Source organism: Dendronephthya gigantea, unplaced genomic scaffold (genome assembly GCF_004324835.1).
Source record: "Dendronephthya gigantea isolate DGI-Jeju-01 unplaced genomic scaffold, DenGig_1.0 000000F, whole genome shotgun sequence".
NCBI lineage: Eukaryota > Metazoa > Cnidaria > Anthozoa > Malacalcyonacea > Nephtheidae > Dendronephthya > Dendronephthya gigantea.
In genome coordinates, this window is record NW_021163010.1 from 2,728,396 (window position 1) to 2,750,407 (window position 22,012).

Here is a 22,012-nt window from a genome sequence, read left to right on the forward strand (position 1 = left end):
TGTTTTTGTTAAAAGAAAAGAAACGCTTATTACATAAAAGACTGATAAATCTCTTTTTGACATCTAATAAGCAACCCAGGCTTTTAAGACCAAATTTATTACAACATATATTATTACGGCAGATTTTGTCAATAAATGAAACAAACACAGCAAAATACGAGCATAATGCTATAGAGTTATCAAACAGCGGGTGTGTATATGAGTAAGTAAACATCAATTATTTCCCAAATGCCAAAGATGATATAATTTTTTGCCGCATGCAAAGCTGTGCTATATCGAAGGGCAGCGTCGAAGCAGCGTTAGTCCAACACGAATATGTAAGAGCATTTTACCTGTTAGATGACTGAAAATACCCTGCGTTCAGCTAAGTTTTAGAATATATACAAATACAGCTATCAGTATTGATCATGCGCAGTTTAGTCACAGGCAGGTGCAAATCTGAAATGTTTGACGGTACTGTAAGCAATTAAAAATTATATTAAGAATATAGTTCCATAAATATCGATCCACGAGTGCATGATATATGTGTGTATGCGAATAAGAAACTTCTAAATGTACGGAAATTCGCAGCCATACGAGAATAATATGAACTCTTACTGATTACATAACTCAAAAGTTGTGGCTCAGTTCGTATTTTCGTTCGCAGTGCCAATGTAAAATAAAGGAAACTTGAAATCATTTGCACTTGAGTTCAGATTTTTGACAAATCATATATTTAAATATACATTTGTCTTGACGCAAAATACGTTTAATCCGTGCTAAAATTGACAGCTTTATTAAGGAAAGGATGGTTAACACAGGCAACGCGTGCTTAATGGGAATGCCGTATGAAATATGGCTTTGCATTTTAGACAGAAAGATTATTTTAAAGAGAAAAATCGTTGATCACTTTTCATATGAACCACCTGCTAAATAAGAATTCCAAATAAACTGTCAACAAAGATTTATTTTCCCTTGTTCTCTTGAAATCCTGTGGCTTGACATGTCTAGATTCAAATAAAAATTGTAATAAAAATATTCATAAGAAAATAAAAGTCTAGTGAATACAAAAAGCTGCATCACGGCTGTGTGTGGGCATACGTACATAGTCTTTGTCAACAAATATATATTTGGCAATAAAATAATCTTTATTGCCAAATCAATTCTGTGGAAACATATTATATAGTCATGGTCATGGAGTCAAATCTCTTGAAAACAATTTTGACAAAAAATTAATGAAATAAAGTATTGTATATACCGTTCAAAACTGATATCACGCCAGACTCAATTGTACCAATTGTAGCGGACGTTTAGATTTGGCCGGGATTTCTTATAAAAAACTGGCAAGGAATTGAATATAGCGGTATAGAATAACCTTATTTACGATCGGGTTGAACTCTTTTTGAACATACAGTACATGTAATTTAAGTAGAGTAAATCAAATGAAACGACAACATTTGAAGCACAGTGCCATACAGACAAAATTATTTTATACGACAGTGAAGTTAAATGATTTTCTTTATTAGTGCATCAAGAAATCTAAATAGTATTGAGATAACGTGGCTGGCATTTTCGCTTCTATTAATAAGAGAGAGAGATATCTTTGAAAGCACCTGCCGCTTGGCAGCTCTATTTTCATATGATTTAATTTGTACGAGAACTATTTAGTCTATACCAAAAAAACCTTCGATCGACGAAATTTAATTTCCAGAAGTTTTAAAGGTATGTCCTAGGTTACGATTTGATAGATTCAAAGAAGTCTCAAAGGTTTATTATATTTTGGTAATAACAATGCATATTGATTTCTTTTGGACTGTTTGTCATGCCAGTCGCAATTGATATGAGCACTTAACGCAGATTCGATTAAGAAGAAATTTTCAAAGTTTACCGTACGCACAGCCTATTCTTTAACAAATAACTGTCATTTAACAACATTAGCGCGAAGACTGAAAAACTGAAATGAATGTGTTAGTTTTTTATAAGAGCAACGTTTGGAACGCGCCACGCACTTCCCACAGTGTGTCAAAAATAATTTAAAACACAAAATATGATTGACCAATGATTAGCCAGCAAAATACATGTAATTAGTTTATAGCGATCAACTACGCTATTCGTTCTTGCGAGTCTTGTCAGCACAAAGATCATGAAATTATGAAAATCTATAATCCCTATTGTTGATGCTGATATTAGAATACAGTAGAGACTGTTTTCATAAATAAACTACAGTATACCGCTTGCCAAAACAAAGCAATATTATAGAGGATATACCAAGAGAGAGTGGGAACAATTAACATAAGATGGCAGAAAATTTCAAAATAAATTAAGAGTGATGACATCAAATAAATGGCAAACTCCGTGTGCGTGTGTGTTTGTGAAGGCAGATTTCACGCCATTCATTCAAATATAGCGACAAATTATTACGTTCAATATTCTTATGATATGTTGAACGTTGGCGCTGATTTCAAATAAGATGATACCAGAAACATCTTTTGAACATTTTCCGTTTCGAAGTTTAAAGGTATGTGAAGAAATACATGTTAAATTCAAGAAATGCTGTAAGGATGACTTTTATTTTTTTTTATCCGTGCAGGAACTCGGTCGTTCCGTGCAGGAGGTCAAACTGGAAAAAACGAAAAATAGTAACGACAACGAGCAGTCAAATGATCTTACAGCGGATTCCTTGGGTATAGTCTATATATAGTGGATTATTCTCGGTATTAAAAGTTATTATATATGATTATATATAGATTAAAGCAAATAAAATTTCTTTCTAAAGAGCTTTTTCAAGATCTGTCCCAAATGCAAGAGCACTGGATGAATGAAGGTATAGACTATAGTCATTCAAAGACAGCACGTATAAGAGAAATAATGCCCCATTTTGCGCGACTTCTTGAATGACTGAAATGTTTTTTTCCTCTTGTTATTTAATAATGTGAAACAAAAACGCGCCGTTTATCAAAGTGACATGACTCTCAGTATTCAATACATTATATAGTTCGTTCTCTGGCAGTTACGACAAACGAGCGATGCCAATCTTTGGAACCTTCCTGTACTACATTCATACGTGACCATGGTCAAGGACAAGGCCAAGGTAACGCAAAATGTTTTACAATTTCAGGATGTATAGCTATCTTGATTTATTTACATAACTACCTTCGCAGTTATGAAAGTAGACCTGTATTATTGCTGCTCTTAATCGGATACATACGATTCCTTCTTGTTTATAAAATGCACATTATATACAGAGAACAATATTTCCTCAATTAATAACTTAGATGCCGATTTGACTATAGGTTTAACATATTCAATATTCTGGTGAATATGCTGCAGTGTCCCATATCACTAATAATGCCCCCCGCTTTTTATTGCATGAGAATAAACAATTTAACAGTAAATCGTGAATTACTTGACCTACACTCTAGAATTCATCACATGCAGCCGTTTTAGGCCTCGTTGACTTTCAGGAGTAACATCATTATATCTATATTTGAGCCTGCCCGCGTGTATGGACATTTTCCACTTACGTATCGACGCAAAGATACGGTATATGTATTTGTGAAAACCATTAAAATTTAATTTTTGTGTTGGTCATTTCCAAAATTGACAATGCAACAAGTATAAACCACTGCACTGATGTAACGTACGCTGCTAAACTCTAGCGCAGTTGGATTGTTACTGCGGATAACTATAACTACATTGTAGTCATATAACATTAAAGCTACACCTAATTTTAAAACTTGGGGCTTTTCTTATTCTTCCTAAGAATTGTTAATCTAGCGTCCAGTTATGTGCGTATCTTACACCATACACAGTTCAGTAAGAACTCTCCCAAGAGTTGCAAGCCATGTGTGGTCAGCACTCATAGTGTTATCTGTGTTATACTTTGATTCTCGCTTCGTATGCTTTTTATTGACAAGCCACACGTGAACATCTTCAAAAATATACCAAGGAAGAGGTCACAGTCAAAACATTATTAATATTATCTTCAAAGGTAATCGTATTTTAAAAACAGTCTAACAATGAAAAGATAGAATTAGATTATCAAATAAAAATATACAACTATGTATAAATAAGAGCACCTATTTCTCGCCTGTCCCTCAGAGCTTGGAGCGAGGGATAATTCAAGAAAAGCTCACATTTATGTCACTACCATGATAAATATTTACGGACGTATTTAATCCAGAAATTAAATAATTTTAAGGAATTGGTTTCTAAACAAAAACAGCATATAAGGTCTAGTAAGATCTTAACGAATGAAAATGATAACTATTCTATATAAAAATCTTTGTCAATGAAAATAAGGCATCCCAACATTCACGCTTTTTCTTAAACTGTAACTTTTTGACTTTTGTTAACTTGTTATACACAAGATTTCGCACGAGCGCTACTACAATACAACTGAACTTGTTATCGGCTGAGACAACTAAGTCAAGGGCTTGTTTAGCACGTCGGAATTATTTTTGAAGTCTATAATTAATAGCTTGCCGGGCAGTCGATCGAATACTTAAATGTCACGTGATGTATCATTCACGTGATATAGAACGAAATTATTTATTAATATTTATGCAAGTTATTCAGTCACAAGTGATTTTCTACGAACGGAAAATATTTAGGCCACGCAGAAGACCTGAGGATTTGAAAGTCTATATTGTGCCCCCGTGTAGCCGTCCTTGTTTTAAAATATTCAAGTGTCGGAAAGCGATGTTTTGTTTTATAAGTATTGGGAATAAGATATGTTACGCACTATACCCATATACCAGATTACTCATAGTAGACTAATTCATTCACATACAGAACCATGTCTGATATACTGCTTTGACTCAAAAACCACATAGTTCAGGGTAATCTCTCTATATTTTATATGGGAACGGTTTTTACAAAGGCTGGATATAGCGCACGTAAAAATCCATATATGGTGATTTACTCGACCGTTGTAAACACGCACTCCACGCAGTGCCTAAAAGTAACAAAATTACAGATATTGAGCTGACAGTTAATAAAGAGAAACATTACTTCAAAATATACAAACATTTGATCGGGGTTGTGCCAAACAACAGGCAATTTTTTAGTGGATATATCTATAGTGGTAGGGTAATCCGTCTTCATATACTACCGGCCGCTGGCCGTCCTCATGTGGATAAAACAGAAACTGAATGGTGTTTCAGATAAAACGAAAAACTCTTGTGTATATATTGTGCGATCTGAAAAGTCTACAGTCTAAGAAATTAAAAGGTTCCAAGTGCTGTTTTTACATTATCAGTGCAAATCTGATTGATATCTATATATATTAACACCCTAAATATAACGTTCGTGCATGATATATGCGTGTAATCAGTGATAGCAATTTCGAGACGCGCCTAGCGTCTGCCATTTAATATATTCGCATATAGTTGATCCATTAGGATGCTATTAACGTCAGCATGTATTTAGCCATTCATAGCGGTACTTAGTTAAGATTACAAAAAACGTTTTGTTCCCTATTGTTTTAACTAAATTAAGCATTCTCTGCTGTATAAATAGGAAGTTGGTCAAGTCAGAAGATTAAATTGGAAACCAGGGCGTCGCAGCAGTGTTGCACTAAGCCTACTAAGACAACATCATTCGATATGAATACTGCATCATATTTGGAGTATTATTCCAGCAGCCACACGATAAGGTCAGTCAACCAACAGTGCTCAGATCAAACGAACCGGACATCGTGCTATGAACCAAGAATGATGAACCACAGCAGAGTTTCAAACGAACCCCAAAGTCCTTGCAGAGAAATCAAGTTAGAACAACACGAAAAACTTACACATTGTGATCTCTTTCAAGGTAAGAAAAAACAAGATATTCATAAATGGTATTCATGCAGTCCAGCAGGAAGGTTTTCTATGATCCACTTAAAATGTCATCGCGTCAACACGTACTTCATCAATTTAATAGTAAACATAAAAGAGGTTACAGTTTACCAAAATATGTCGTGATTTCGAGTTTTATCAGTACAAAGAGACTCCTTTGTGACGAAGTTGATCTTTTAATACATGTTTCAACCTAACCTTAACATGTTTTATAAAAGTTTTAACCATCCTGGTTAAACCGTATACGTTTGTATAAAAGCAGTTCTTTTAATACTATTTCGCATACAGTTATATAGTAACGATAATCACACAGCATTTAAATTACCCGGCACACTTGCAGTGTAAACTGTCTATATAACTCATTTAGAAAACCGCACACACGATACAACGCATCCCATGAAGTTGTCCACTTTCTCTATTAAAATCAGTAAATAATTTTAAAAGTTTAACTAATTTCTCTGTACCGTTAATTGTACTTTCCTTAATCACGTTTGTTTTTGAAAAATGATTTAACAGCTATTGAATTAGCGGGGATCCGTTAATATTTTTTAACCTACATGCAACATAAGTGCATGTATGGTTGCCTAGAATTTCCGTTTAGCAATCACCGGAAGGCTCGTAGGAAACTAATATTTCCTGAAATGAAAATTTCCTGGTAAACGTAAGAATTTCAAGGAAATATGGTAAATGTATATATAGCCGATATATATATATAGAACATATTACATCAGAGAAGACGTTCTTTTGTAAAAAATGCCATGAATTAAAGTATACAATGAAATATGGCAAGAGAAGGCGTGCATACATGCATATCAACCAACTACAAGATCATTTATATATCTTATATGGACTATAAGACTTGTATGGATGAATTAAGAAGACATATTTATGAAGTCCTAATAAAAAGATCTTTGGATCATGTGTATTTTTATTGCGCACCCAGTTACTCTCATAATCATATTCTTGGTGCCATGGATCATTTTTGAAAGTGAATTTTATCCCAATTTAGACCGACATCATGAGTCAGTACAGTCCACATTCTCCCCACAGAAAGCCTACTCAAGTTCCAAAGTTCCTGCAGGTAGATATACTAAATCATTGAACAATGGCTTGCATAACACGTACGGTAGTGTTAATATCATATGTTTACATTGCTTTTCAGTTGGAGGGCTTCAGGTGGCCCAACTCTCATCTAATTTTATGATGTTTTCCATACGAAACAAAAGCCTGACACATTTTGAATATTAACCAATGATTAAAGCTAAGATAGGAAAGCAAAATAAACTTTAATTGCATGAAGACATCGCGCTATGATTTAATATAATTACTGTTCGTTCACACTGACGCGACAGATGTTTTTTGAGTTCAAATTTTCATTTTTTCTTCCTCAAAGTCTATTAGTAATTAAAGGCGCAAAACATTACTTTTCCCCGTCGGAGAATATAAAAAGTTATTAATTTCAACAATATATATATTAAAATAGACTTCGAAGCCATTATAGGACGTTTACAAAAAACATAATTTTAGGAAAATGATGAGCAGTTCATTATAACAGTCATGAATATATTAGTTTCAATCTTACACGAAGGAAAGGGTATTAAAAAATGATTGATGTCCCGACGCCAAAGATTTATCATCACTCTTCCTTTGATTTTACAATTCGTGTAAAGGCTAAAGTGATTTAAGAGACTGCAATCTCACTTAGGTTTTTCAATCTATATGCATGCAGTTTGGCGATCGATCCTCCATTTAATTTCCAAACACAATCTATTGAAACTCGTTATTTCATTCAAAAAGTACGATAGTTTCATAACTTCAAACTTCAGATTTTCACTTATACAAATACAGCGGTGAGACAGTAATATTAGTTTATACATATAGAGTATAATTTTGTTTTGACAAGAGTTAGTTTGCGTCATGCATGGCTAATTGCCTAGTGTAAAACTTGATCCCCTGTAGCGCCAGACGTCGGATTTTAACCGTTTTGGTCAACTCAACTATAAGATTAAAGAATCCATTCAAACTGTGTTTGTAACAAGTCTATTCTCTGATAAAATTGAGTTCATCCTGTGCATAAAAATATAGCTCAAAATCAATATATATATATATATACAATGGAATACATGCATGCATGAAGCTACATATCATGAAACATATATATATCCCATATATATAATTGAATTAACTATCATATTCTGTGATACGTAACTCATAGATTGATCTTTAAAAAATATTATCGATTCTTTGTTTTTTGAACGTAATATGTACACGGAAGGTATATATAGATTTTTATGTAATTCATGCAAACATGACGCATCAAATTGAACTATAAAAAAATTCTGAACCGATGCATGAAGTCAAGCATTGCGTTTTTTCACTTTCTCTATACCAAATATTTATGGTAAACCTATACCATATACATGCACACCTATACTGTCGGCCGTTTCTGGGCGATGCGGTCAAACCCAAAATGGACCTCAAACTTTCATTATCTGATAATTAAGCCGCATGCGTCACCTGCCTGGAAAATTATACTCAATCGACGTGTTTTTCTAATTGTTTCTAAGGGTTCTAGAGGCCATAATCCGCCATATAGTATATAAAAAATTCATAACTAAACTAAATTCGTTTATTCTAGATGAAATAATATAAATGCACTATCCACATTGATTTATACCTACACAGTACCGCGCATGCAACACATAAATTCACAAAATATACCATGCGTTTTCATGCATGTATTGCATGTGTTTTCACTTCATAGTATATTCTTTCAAACGCATTTCCTAATCGAGTCTTGGTGTTTAGGTACTTATGGATATGAAACAAAATCAAACTCATTTTACGAAGACCCTATGTCATGTTATTTCGAGCGTTATCAACGTGAATATATGGAATACAATGAACGTAAGTTGATAAGCTTCTAAATACCACAAGTTTCTATATCAGTGAGTAGAATGTGGGCGTTTGAAACTAGGCGAATTTAAAAAACAAACAAACCAAAAAGGCATGAATATAAGATATCGATTGGCTGAAAGAGCTACAGGTCATGTGCACGAGGTGATGTGTCCTACGTCAAGAAATATATTCACGATTTTTCTACCATTTCAGGCCATTCAGCACACGAGTTTAAATATCATCCCCAAGAGCTAGCATACCCCGAGCCTCGACCATTCCAAAGACGTGGTTCTCTGCAATTATGGCAGTTCTTAGTAATTCTCCTCGAGGAACCAGATTGTTCAAATTACATTTCCTGGACAGGAAGAGGAATGGAGTTCAAATTGATTGATCCGGAAGAAGTAGCTCGAAGATGGGGGATCCAGAAGAACAGACCCGCCATGAACTACGACAAACTAAGTCGTTCCTTACGCTACTACTATGAAAAAGGAATCATGCAAAAGGTGGCTGGGGAACGGTATGTCTACAAATTTGTGTGTAGCCCTGAAGCGTTATTTGGAATGGCATTTCCAGATTCTCAAAAGCCGTACATTAAACCAGAATGTCGAAGTGCTAAACCGCTGTTAAATCACACCCAAGCTATGCTTTCACTACCACCTGAATATCACAATAAAAATTACTATCAACATGGCGTGCCTACCAGGTATTTAAACAATGCAAGTTGTTTTCAACCTTCTTGGGAAACCTATCAAGCCGAAGGACAAACATGCGTGTACTGAAAATTCTGTTCGTTTTTATCACCGGTGACGATTGATTCGGTATAAACATTTGATAGGCTGTTATATGTTGCACCTTTGTAGTTAAAATATTACATTTAGAAATGCAGCTTGGGCGGTTATAAAATATACCTCATTAGGATTGTTTGGGATATAATTCATACTATCGCTACCTCTTGGTTATAAAGAACGAAATAAATTGACACGCTTTTAGCAAACAAAATATTGTTGGCGCTGCATTGTCATTTTCATGTGATTACTTGCGATGATAGATCTAAGATCTGCACCTTTCCAAGTATGCGCGAAATGTATATAATTATGTAAAATATATTCTTCAATGTGTGTACATTGTGTGCTTGTTAAGAAAGGATTCTGCATGAAAGAAATTTGTCGTTTTCTCAAATACAAATAACGAGATAACTATTCGGGCCTTCCACTGGAAACACACATGCATGCCAGCGACAAAAGCAGGGCGTCAAATTTTGCAATCTTGGCTCACTCTGAGAGAGAAAGTTTTTAAACCATGCAGATACAAATGAACAGGACCGGATTACGTTTCGCGGTGCCCGTGGCATATGTCGCTTCTGCAATAATCCAATATGGTTAATCCGGCCCTGAAAACGGAGTTTAATGTGACATGTCGCCCGCTTAATAAATAAATAAAGCAGTATAAAATATGTCCTCTTTCTAAACTTAAATATATAGATCACGATAATTAGTATAAGTACGTCCAAAATCTGGTCACCTTTTCTCTACAGTATTTATGGTACGATGTCTATTCTAAGTCTAGAACGGTGAATACTTGACCATTAAAACGTAGCGATGTTTCCATGGCAACATTAACTATCATGTTAGCAAAACGTGCTATTTTCCCCCGCGATGTTCTCTAAAAAAACAGTTATTTTAACTACAACTTTGGCAACATCTTGTGAAAAAAGAATATTCGTGTGAGTGGTAGCTCTCCTGTCCTGTTTTTTTAACAGCAGTTAACACCAACCTGAGCAAGTGCCGGAGAGAAATCCTTGCACCACACTCCACAGCAAATCACCCTTTCTATTCTGCTTTTCCGAGAAATACTTTCTGTTGCTTTCTATAACGCAAAGCAAGCATATTTGAGAGTTGGAAGGCCGAGAGAAGATGTGGAAGAAGCAGTTCGTCTGTATTGGGATATCCATGCAATAAAAAAGTCCGAATATGTGGATTCACGTATAGTTTTCAACAAATAATAAGAATAGAACATTATCTAACTATAATATAAATAGACACATCTCACCCTAAGTTCAGCTAGTTTTTCTTCGTTTCCTCCGTCGATAATTACCAAGACACCATTTCTCTCAATTCGCACTAAGCTTTTCAATATGCTATTTCTTTTCAAATCATTGCCTACCTAATGAAAGAAATATGACGTCAAATAGAAATATATTTATTATAATAATTTATTATGGAGGGTATATGTATGGTAACGTACATATCTGGCAAATAAAGGCAACATACACATGAATCCTGTTGAAGTAACGAGGAATTGATCAGAATGTTTACTTTACACAAATCATCCGTCTCGTCATTTTGGCTCTACGAAGAGAAATAAGTCAGTAAACTATATTACATTCTTCCAATCTATACAAATACTTTAGCTTTAGCAGTATTCGCATCCATCACTGAATGGCACGTACAAAACCTGGCTAAAATATTAACATCATCAATAACATGATATTATCAAAACCTGCAATTAAAACCCTAAACCTGGTATTTTCATTTTCACATTTTCAATAAATATACGTTGCATATATAGCTTGTATTTACTGATCCTTACTTCGACACCATTTGTCTCAAACTCTTTTTTCAAAAGATCAAAAAGCTCTTTTCCAATTTCATTCGAAAATACTGCGCGTCGTCGAAGTTGCTCAGCAATGATCCCTTTAGCAGCAAGGATATCCTTCTTGTACGTTACCTGTTTTGAAACGAAGTTGTACAATTTAAAATTGTTAATAAAAACGAACTATATATCGAAATTAATAATTTATGGAAATCTATAGGTATTAGTGCGTTTATATAACTGCATGTACCTTCCAAAGATAATCGGGTCCATCAATTAAAAATGCTTGTACATTGCTGTATTTCAAAGCTAGATTTAAACACTCAGTACCAAACTGAAAATCATCTGGAGTACACTACAATGAAGTTGAAGTTTTCATTAAAATTAGTACACTAGATGTATAATTAGAACAGTGAAATCATTCAGTATTGGAATGTTGGTAATGCGAAAAGATAATCAAAAGTAATTATTAAATTTGCCATCATTGACTTTTTATGCAGGCAGCTAACGAACAATGCATGTAAAAAGCCAAACAGTTTCTAATGAAATTTTCCGCAAAGCTATACCTTTTGATATGCATTGAAAATAACATCATACTTGAATGCTTGAGGCATTTCACTAGCAACGAATTGCGACCTAAATATTATTGTAAATACTCATGTATTAGAAATAAAGAAATACATTTCCTAAATTAAAGACCGCTCCTGAAGTTAACATACTACACTATAGTGAAAAAAACAAGAAAAGATTGCTCCTGCGCCACTAATCTTGCATGTATGCTATGCCAATGCTTTAGTTGTATTAATCATACTCTTCGTCGTAACCTAAAAAACCGAAGCTAAATCGTTTTTACCTATCCAAAGAATGATCAAGAAATCCACACGCATTCTTAGCTAGTACAGTTGATACTAACGGTCGGACAACTCCGCATGCCTAAAAAATTAGACTTTCATGTAAAAAACTGTAAAGTAGAGTAAAAATTTTTTGAGTTACATGTTCTTTGAAGTAATACAGTACTATATCTAGAAAGTAATTCTAACTATAGTTACCTAACCGTGAACCTAACTAGCAATGGCTGGTTTTCATTATGAATTACGAATTTTCAACGAATTACGACATGTGAAGTACGGCAAATTATGTCATATATGAAAACCAGCCTTGCAAAATGAACCTGATGATGGTACTACAATCACAAGGTACACGACAGGGTTATTAGATTAGTGCAATAAGTATAGGCTTCGTTTCCTTTGTCTCGTCCGTTTGTTTTCTTTGTTTGTTGACGACGTTAATTACGATTTTGGCTAATCATTTACTAGACGCCTACCATAAGTCGTGGTGCATATGAATCTTATAATTAATCCAAAGATAGAGCTACAGTATAAACTATAGAGCTGAATGATTAGTATAATTCGGGATTTATGCCGGTGAAAAAACGAGAGTAAGAAATCAAGGTATCAGGTATGATGCTGTTTGGTCTAGTTTTACCGATCCTATTACCAACGTCAGGGTCGGCTGCTTCATCGGACAAACACAGTTATGCATAGTTTTTTGTCCTTTTTGTTTTGTCCTTTTAAGATTTGTTCATCCGATAAAGTGCTGGGCTAATTTATTCAGGGTTCTGCCAAGTGGTATTTGATCGAAGGCAGGATCAATGGATAGATTTGAGCGGCTAGCAAAGATGTTCCGATGAGCCGAGAGGTGGTGGCCAGGTGATCCTAAACAGTTCATATTTAATTTCTGATACAAGCAAGGAGTTTACCACTTGCCAATGCAAAGACTCTGTGTTACGCGAGGTTGAGAAGTATATACATGCAGAAATAGCAATGAAAACAGGCGAGCTACACGATGATCGAGGGGAACAAGTAAGGTGAGATTATATGGTGTCATACGTGACAGCAAATGAACTATCCTATCTTTTTTAATGGAATGCTTTAATGAAGAGCGGTATCAAGATGCATAAAATCCTACTTCAAGAAATGAAACTCCTTTTTCAAGTCAGTTCATAATGTACCATCGAAGAAAGGATAACAAAAAGTTCGACTAAATACAAAGCAACTAGTGCCTCAGATCTAATGCACAAATCTTTATTTATAACAGGATTATAGGCATTTCACAGCACGTCTAAAAGGGAGTCGCATCTGAAGGGATAGCGTACTGCTCAGGCATTCAACTTAAACCGAGTTGGATATACGAAGACAATTATTGGGGTCACCATTTTGTCTTGGTTGCATTCCTGCCCGTATGTGCATCTAGTTCAATTGGCCGAAACAGTGGTTAACGCGATTTACTTAATAATTTACAAGTATGATTCATTATTAAGTCCTGATTGCTTACACTGTGCTTTTGCGCAGCAATTACAATTTCTTTAAGTAGAACTTCCTCGATGAATGGTCGGACAGCATCGTGTATTATAACCTTAGATTAAAAAAACGTATTTAGAAGTTAATACAGAGCATTCTCAATTTAGGAATACTAGATAATCAAAGTTATTCCTAATTACCGGGCGATTTTAAAGCGATTGAAAAAAACTACCATCTGGTAGATACCATTATTTGGCTTTCATACAAGCAGTACAATTATCACGTGTGTTGTGGGTAATATCATACATGCATGAATGTTCTGTGTAATCATTTCAAAGTTAACTTACAATATCAGGCTTTCTTTCATTGGTATTCAAGCAACAGACTCCGTTATATATTGATCCATGTCTAACAAAAAAGCGGGGATTTCCAAAAATCATTTAACACAAATTGGTGCAAATTTGGTGGCTAATTTAGTTGGGATAGATAATAAGGTGAATAGATATACCTAGTCGACTCTCCACATGTTGTGATTACCTTTTTATGGTTAAAATCTGAAATAATCTATATTAGAAAACATCAATTCATGGGCCACATGTAAAAAAAATTATATCAATACAGGATTTGACCACAAAAATTCCTTAATGAATTGCAGTACCTACGTTTTCCAGAATTTCTTTCTGATTTACCCTGGCAGGAGCAACAACCACAACAGTTTCTATCCATGGGATACTATTAAAGTATCAAAACACTCTCATAAAAATATATAATTTTATATGTTATTTTAAATTGATTGTTTTGTGGTTTATAAATTATAGACTAACCAAAAAAACAAGAGATACATGCAAAAATTTTGTGTATATTATTTGAGTATAATAAAGCTATATTATTTTTAGTGTGAACTACAAAATGTGCTGGGCAAAAAAGGTTCATAAAGCATATACCGTTCAAATGCTTCTATTGTATAACTGATCAGAGGTTTGTCCAATATCTTGAGATACTAGTGGAACAAAAGATGAAAAGATCAACTGATGTATATATGTTTGTAAGATGTTTTTGTAAAAAGGGTTTATTATTAAGTTACCACCCAACATGTTTGATCATGTCTGATCATTACCAAACATGTCTGGCTATATAATTTTCCATCTGCACTGTTTTTATTTCTCTAAAACATTCTTGAGTTCTAATGATGTAACATGGCTCGTACCGAGAAAAATTCCTCCCTAGTTATATTGGAACTTATCTTTCGTACACATATAGTTTTCAAAAAAAATTTGTCAGGCAGAACAGAATATGTAAATATGAACCCCCCTCAAATATTGTGTGGATGGTTAAAACGCTGCCAAAGTGCAAAGGAAATAAACAGAATGGCCAGGCACTTAATCTTAAAATTTGTCTGCTATAACTAAGCAATGGTTGACAAGCCAGTTTAGCATATTTCTATTAGCCAGAAAGTTAACTAACAATATGTCATGCTTGGCCCACAGTAGTGATAACCCATGAGAACACAAACTTAAAGTAAATTTTTTATTACCATTGTCAATTACCAAAATCTAAATAGGTGAATGATTTCTAAACCGTTAAGTCCAGAGACCAGATTATCTATGTACTCTCGCATTCATCATGTTTTTTGATGGACAATATTACTGTTCAATGCCCACTTTTGCTAGTAAGATGTACTCTTTGGAATGCGATTAGAAGTCTGTTTTAGATTATTGTACAAATTGCGACAAAATTGTTTATATTGTGACATGTAGAAGACAGTAGAACGATAATGCACACATTGATTTACTATTCTACTATGTACTATATACTTGTTTTGGTATATCACCACCCATTCTTGAACCAGTCCCAGCGGCTGGTAAGACAACAGATACCCGAAAATCAACCATTATTACAGTATTTTGAAGTCGAATTGTTAATACGAATTCCAATATTCCAATTGCATATAAAATTGTACACTTATTTATAAGTGAGCATATTATATCCGTGATTATTTATAGAACTCGCTGACTTAGGCTTTAGGATCACAGATTAGGTGGATTAGATTTTAGGATTTTGGGATTTACATGCCTGGGGCCTGTTGTTCGAAAAGCGTTTAGCTTAAACGTCGAACGGTGGATAAGGCCGATAAGCCAAATTCTAAAACTGCTCTCACACATCTTGCGAATGACTGAAGCTTCATCTTATGCATTTAATATCTACTTCCATTACCATTAAACTATTTACATCGAAATATTTCAGCTCAGTTTTTCAATAAATAGATAATTTTTAACTTATCCACCGTTTAAGCTAAACGCCTTTCGAACAACCGGCCCCTGGGTCCGGTTGTATGAAAGCCGGATTGCGCTATCCACCGGATAGTGGTTTTTACAATCGCTTTAAAATCGCCTAGTATTCCTTAATCGCAGAACCTGTTGGTTACAAAGATGGAATTTTATCGCTTTTCAAGCATTTGTAGAAAGTTTAAAACGTTTTGAATGCGGTTTGCAATCAAATGTTAGTTGATAGCGCTAAATGAAACTACAACATGAAGCTGCAATTCTACTGCAAGACTCTGGGCTATGTCAGTCAACAGCCTCTTATACAGCTGTCTTGATCGAGGCTTACAATTTCGACCTTATGGTAATATTCACCGATTGACGACAGTTTTCAATTATAATAAGAATGTTCTCATATTTCTGAATGTTTACTTATTTAATTCGCAAAATTGCCAAATGTTTAGTGCGTTTTATCATGCAGTTCACCCCGTCATGTCAATTCTAATTCACATGACATACCATACCATACCATACCATACCATACCATACCATACCATACCATACCATACCATACCATACCATACCATACCATACCATACCATACCATACCATACCATAATACCATACCATACCATACCCATACCATACCATACCATACCATACCATACCATCCCATACCATACCATACCATACCATACCATACCATACCATACCATACCATACCATACCATACCATACCATACCATACCATACCATACCATACCATACCATCCATACCATACCAACCATACCATACCATACCATACCATACCATCATACCATACCATACCATACATACCATACCATACCATACCATACCATACCATACCATACCATACCATACCATACCATACCTACCATACCATACCATACATACCATACCATACCATACCATACCATACCATACCATACCATACCATACCACCATACCATACCATACCATACCATACCATACCATACCATACCATACCATACCATACCATACCATACCATACCATACCATACCATACCATACCATACAGGACCGCTTAAGCCAACTGATAAATTTGAGCAAATGAATTACTCGATATTTTTCGGAACGCTTCTATCGTCGCGACTGACTGTACCGGGGCTAAAACTGATCACATGCCGACGGTTTCTTCGATCACAATCATCGTCCAATATCGAATTACATCGCCGTATATTGTATTCCTTTGTAAACCGCACAACGAAAGAGCCCAATTTGAACAAACTGTGAATTAGCGAGTAACGCGAGAGAGAAATGGCAGACAGAATTACTGTGGACGAGGCTCTTGCAAAACTGGGAGGTTTCGGCCTATTCCAATGGCTAATCTACCTAGGCGCAAGTATTGCAGAAATGGCTGTTACCCATCAAATATTTCTGTTGACATTTATTGCCGCAGAGCCAAAATGGGTTTGTAAGAATGAGAGTGTAATATGCAATTTCACCAAGTCTATAGGATTGAATGATGATGATTATGAGGCTAGATGTGATATGCCCAGATCGGAGTGGAAATTTGCTGATGATTTTACGTCCATCGTAACGGAGGTTGGTTCAACGCATCTTTTCGAGTCGACATCCCGCCGTACAATAGAGGCAACCTGCAGTAGTTGGTCACGCAAAATATACTGTACTGTGGACGTAAATTTACGTTTTCAACTGTCGAAATATCACACAACCTCGTTCCTCGGGAACGAGGTTGAATATCACAACGTGATAAAATCTTCACGATTAAGGCTAGGTTAAAAATAGCTGTATGAGATTTAAAACCGCAAATATTTTTTAGAAATAAGCGACTTCAGTACTGCATGAATAACAAATGTTTATTCTTATACGGTGACATTCTTACCCAGCATTTTAGCTGACTGATACGATGTTTTGAACCTCGCTTTGAACCATACCACATTCCGATATATTCGACCATATCAAGGCTGAGTATACCAAATTCGAATCGAGCATACAATATTCCAGTATATTCGACCATGGTTGAGTATATCATATTCCGGTTTACTCGACCATGGTCGAATATACCGAAAATGACACATAAAAACTAACATGACAGATATAAATTTTGAGCTAATATTATATGAGGCCTCCGTCGACGCTAAACCAATTTATTAGTTTGATTTAGTGTGTGATGACTCGATCCTCGCCACAGTTGCCAGTATGTTTATTTTCGCGGGATGGATTATCGGTAGCGTACTGTTTGGTTTTCTCTCGGATAGATTTGGGCGTAAAGTAGCGTTTTTGTCTTGTGTCATAAACATCAGCGTCGTCGCCCTTATTGGCGCTTTTGTTAACGCCCTATGGCAGTTCATCATAATCAGATTTTTTGTTGGAGTTGGCATTGGTAAGAGTCATTGTTTAATATTATAACTAAGTTGGGGGGGAGGTACTAGATTGCGCAATGCGCAAGCGAGTTCTTAAAATGGGAAGCGTTCTTAATATTTTTAGGGTCGAGAATTTCGCGACCCGCAAGGTGCGATAAGGTGCGCTGACCTGCAAGCCATGAGCTACGCAGGCGTGGTTGCTAAGCTAACGTGCATGCTGCACGGTGCAGCCCATAGAGATTATAGCACAGCCTGCACTGCTGAGTGCATTCGTTCATGACGTTCATCGTTTTCTTGTGGACAAAAGACGATAAAAATTCAAGATATTTCGAAATGTGGCAACAGAGTGAACAGACAACATCTCAATCTCGTAATCAATCAAGTTACGAAGATCACAAAGCTAACCCGCGTTCTGAAATCCAAAGTTATATTTGAATTGGGATGCAGGCGATCACAGGGCAATTAAATTTATCCAATGCTCTCCCCATTTTCACGCCCGTTCCGTTGCATAGCTGAACAACTATGGCAAGCCCAAACACACGCCTGAGTAAGCGTCTTTTTTGTCATAGCCCTAGCTCGACTCAAGCAATGCGAGTTTAATGCCTAGCCGGCATCTTGTTCTTTATGAAATGGATTGTTTTTACGGTCTACTGACATTAACATATGAATATTAGCCCAGCACTTAACGATCTTCCGGCGCCACTGAAGTAGTCATAATTACTGGTGCTTTTTCAACTATAATCGAAATAAAATATAAACGCAAAAATCGAATAGAGATTAAACGCAATATTCTTGAATGGCTAGTGCATGTTGCATTTTTTTTATACACCCTGTAGATTCATGAGACAAAATAATTAATAAGCAACGGATAAAAACTTTTAAGATATACCATCATATAGCTATATTAGTGAAATAAAAAAAGTCCTTTCTTACTTTCCATTCCGTTTCACAGGTTGTTCCGCATCGCTGTTCATTATTCTCAGTGAATTCTCAGGCGTTAAGCACCGAGGCACCATGGGAGTTATTTTCTGGTTTTCGTTTATATTTGGATTATGTATACTACCGTTGTATGCGCACATCATCCGAGATTGGCGGAAGTTGACAATCCTCACAAGTTGCCTTGGATTCCCTGCTTTTATTGTTTGGTGGTAAGATATTCGTCATCGTTCACTGGATCACACAAAGAACCACCTTTGCATCATCAGTCAATATTTTAGCGCTGTTCCTACGTTTTAATGTAAACGTCCTACGACACTGATAAAATACGAGAGATTCCTGAAATTATCCATATACTAAAGTTGATTTTAATCAATACATATTATAGGATATTTCCGGAATCAGTGCGTTACTATTTGATCAGAGGGAAGGAGGATGAAGCACACGAGGTGTTGGAGAGAGTTGCAAAATACAACAAAAAACCCATCATTAAGGACAAGCTGGAACAAGTTGAGGAAGAACAGAAATCTTCACTGAAAGATTTGTTTGCCACTCCAACGATCAGGAAACATACATTGTTGTCCTGTTTTATATGGTTTGTAACGAAATTATCGCGATTTAACCGTTGGTTTAAAACTCTGCACTTCCTTTCCATGCATATAATAGATAAGCGTTTTCTACGTTTGGCCAACCATGCATGCATCTCTTCATTTCAGCACATGTCGATCTGTGATTATGATCTTGAATAACACAACTCTATAAAATCTTCGGGCTTTGCTACACTTTGTCTTATATGTTTATGATCTGTTTTTTTAGGTGTGTTGAGGCAATTGTATACTATGGCGTGTCATTTGCTTCCGTTTTACTTGGTGGCAATATCTATCTAAGTTTTTTTATCATCAACTCAATGGAGATCCCATCAACTATATTTGCAATTTGGACAGTTGAAAGGTGCATATTCTTCAATCCTCGGGATTTTTTTAATATTTTGTGGATTTAGAGTTTCTGTATCCAGCTGCAATCTATCGATTGCATACCTGTTTGGATGTTTTCCTTTTGTTTAGATTCGGTCGAAAGAAGACGACATTATGGGGCATGGTTGTGGCTTGCGTTGCCTCAATCCTTGGCGTCGTGTTCAGGATGCATCAGGACAATCTCTATGATGGTGATTATTATATTAAATTTATTTTGAACTTCAACTTATATATACTATTGTGCATGTTCGATAAAGACAGTAAGGTAAACCAAATTGCATGTGGAGCGGTTATGCGTTTAGTTAGCAGTAAAGATAAAAATTGATGCCCTCATTACATGTTACTTAGGTTACTGGATCATGACGGTGATTATGGCTATGCTTTCTAAGGGATTTATCAATCTTTCCTTCATTGGTGTTTGGGTGTGGTCAAACGAGCTTTTCCCGACAGTTGTAAGGTAAGTATCACTCACTTACGTTTTAGTTAATTTATTTCAAATTTCAAATCATTTTTCCTATTAGTAACCCGAGGTGCATTATTGAGGTCATTGCTTTAGAGAATGGGATTATACTTTTGATATGGACTTTATTTACGTTTAATTATCATCCCCTGATGAAATGTAATCGTGATAAAAAAGATTGCTAATTTTAAACTTGCATTCCATTCTCTCTCCAGAAACACTGGAATGGGAACAACAAACGGTTTAGCCAGAGTTGGATCATTCCTATCTGGATATGTGATTTGGTTGGTGAGTAGATATATTGCATAATCCGAGCGATTATAAAAAGATTATAACTAATACTAGCACAGCTTATGAATTCAAAGCTAATTACATTATGGCCGGTTGACCAAAAGCCGATTAGTGTAATCCTGGGTTAATTTACGTATGTCTATGAGTCTATCAACTCTTTGTATGCATCAAAAGTAAAAAAATGCCAGCATTCTTTCATAGCCAACATCTTTGAAAACCGAAAAAGCTTTGCTAGAGCTTATCAGCCTATCTGGTACCTGGCTATATTTGCATTATAGTGCCTTCTCCACTATTGACCAAAAGCCGATTAGTGTAATCCTGCCTGGGTTAATTTACGTATGTTTATCTGCTCTTTGGTTGAGAATTATGAAAAAGGAATAATATCTTCTTTCTCTTTCAGACTCGTATTCATCCGCTCATTCCTTATTCTATTTTTGCAACCATGGCGTTCTTTGCAAGTTGTGCTTGCTTAATGTTGCCAGAAACAACTGGGCAGCCAACACAGGAAGTCATATCGGAGGATCAAGTTCCAGCTCAAGAAATTAAACTGATAGATAATATCGATAAAAGCTCGCCCACTCTTCTTCATAAGAATAAAATGTCTGTTTAAAATCTGTACAGACGATCAACGTAACTTTATGATTGAAAAAATAAATTACATATTTTTTCAATAAACTCAATTGATTTTTTGTACAAGAATGCACTTTTGCTATTTTTGCAGCCATGACGCTCTTTGGAAGTTGTGCTTCCAACACAGGAAGTCATATCGGAGGTTCAAGTGACAGATTTAATTCACTCTGTTCGGGCAAGTTTAGTTTTTCAGTCTTTTAGTTATTTTGCCTACCCTCATTTCCTTGCCGCCGCTTGTATGAAGCTTCATTTCCACCTAATCGTTATATAGAGGAAATAAAGACAAATTCGCATCCGAACTATTTCTCATCGGTGGAAATCACTTGTTCACGACAATTTGCTCTGTTACTTTCAATGGTATTTGGTCATTGCGCCTCGAAATATTGGAACATTTATCATTTCTCGGGAATGCTTCAAAAAACGCGGTGCCTATCATCTACGACAAGGAAGAAGTGGTACTTAGCTTTGCAGCTGCTACTGC

General features: G+C 35.5%; 3 protein-coding genes across 6 annotated transcripts; 2 read left to right on the forward strand and 1 right to left on the reverse strand.

Moving 5' to 3' along the window:
- The first annotated feature begins 1,944 nt into the window (after positions 1-1,944).
- Positions 1,945-9,791, forward strand: LOC114516409 (DNA-binding protein D-ETS-3-like). 2 transcript variants are annotated; one of them, XM_028535884.1, is made up of 8 exons: positions 1,947-2,497; positions 2,570-2,663; positions 2,756-2,803; positions 2,975-3,070; positions 5,500-5,793; positions 6,829-6,900; positions 8,628-8,726; positions 8,931-9,791. In XM_028535884.1, the coding sequence occupies exons 1-8, from the start codon at positions 2,450-2,452 to the stop codon at positions 9,494-9,496; spliced, it is 1,317 nt and encodes a 438-aa protein (XP_028391685.1). In that variant the 5' UTR covers positions 1,947-2,449; the 3' UTR covers positions 9,497-9,791. The 2 variants fall into 2 exon arrangements, with proteins under 2 accessions (XP_028391677.1, XP_028391685.1); XM_028535876.1 differs by having other exon boundaries at positions 1,945-2,663.
- A 5-nt stretch (positions 9,792-9,796) lies between these two features.
- LOC114516420 (D-ribitol-5-phosphate cytidylyltransferase-like) lies at positions 9,797-15,595 on the reverse strand. Of its 3 annotated transcripts, none has more exons than XM_028535896.1 (14): positions 15,424-15,595; positions 14,554-14,609; positions 14,272-14,341; positions 14,118-14,173; positions 13,957-14,017; positions 13,644-13,724; positions 12,163-12,242; positions 11,876-11,945; positions 11,560-11,664; positions 11,307-11,444; positions 10,988-11,065; positions 10,767-10,880; positions 10,491-10,583; positions 9,797-10,379 (listed from the first exon to the last, which is right to left on the reverse strand). In XM_028535896.1, exons 1-14 carry the CDS (start codon positions 15,499-15,501, stop codon positions 10,269-10,271), a joined length of 1,191 nt encoding a protein of 396 aa, XP_028391697.1. In that variant the 5' UTR covers positions 15,502-15,595; the 3' UTR covers positions 9,797-10,268. The 3 variants fall into 3 exon arrangements, with proteins under 3 accessions (XP_028391697.1, XP_028391705.1, XP_028391712.1); XM_028535904.1 differs by having other exon boundaries at positions 14,147-14,173; positions 14,268-14,341; positions 15,424-15,459; XM_028535911.1 differs by lacking the exons at positions 9,797-10,379; positions 10,491-10,583 and having other exon boundaries at positions 10,773-10,876.
- Positions 15,596-17,059: 1,464 nt separating this feature from the next.
- Positions 17,060-21,776, forward strand: LOC114518631 (solute carrier family 22 member 15-like). Its single transcript, XM_028538641.1, has 9 exons — positions 17,060-17,458; positions 18,032-18,260; positions 19,193-19,388; positions 19,565-19,771; positions 19,993-20,127; positions 20,241-20,341; positions 20,499-20,607; positions 20,826-20,898; positions 21,302-21,776. The coding sequence occupies exons 1-9, from the start codon at positions 17,171-17,173 to the stop codon at positions 21,509-21,511; spliced, it is 1,548 nt and encodes a 515-aa protein (XP_028394442.1). The 5' UTR covers positions 17,060-17,170; the 3' UTR covers positions 21,512-21,776.
- The last annotated feature ends 236 nt before the right edge of the window (positions 21,777-22,012 follow it).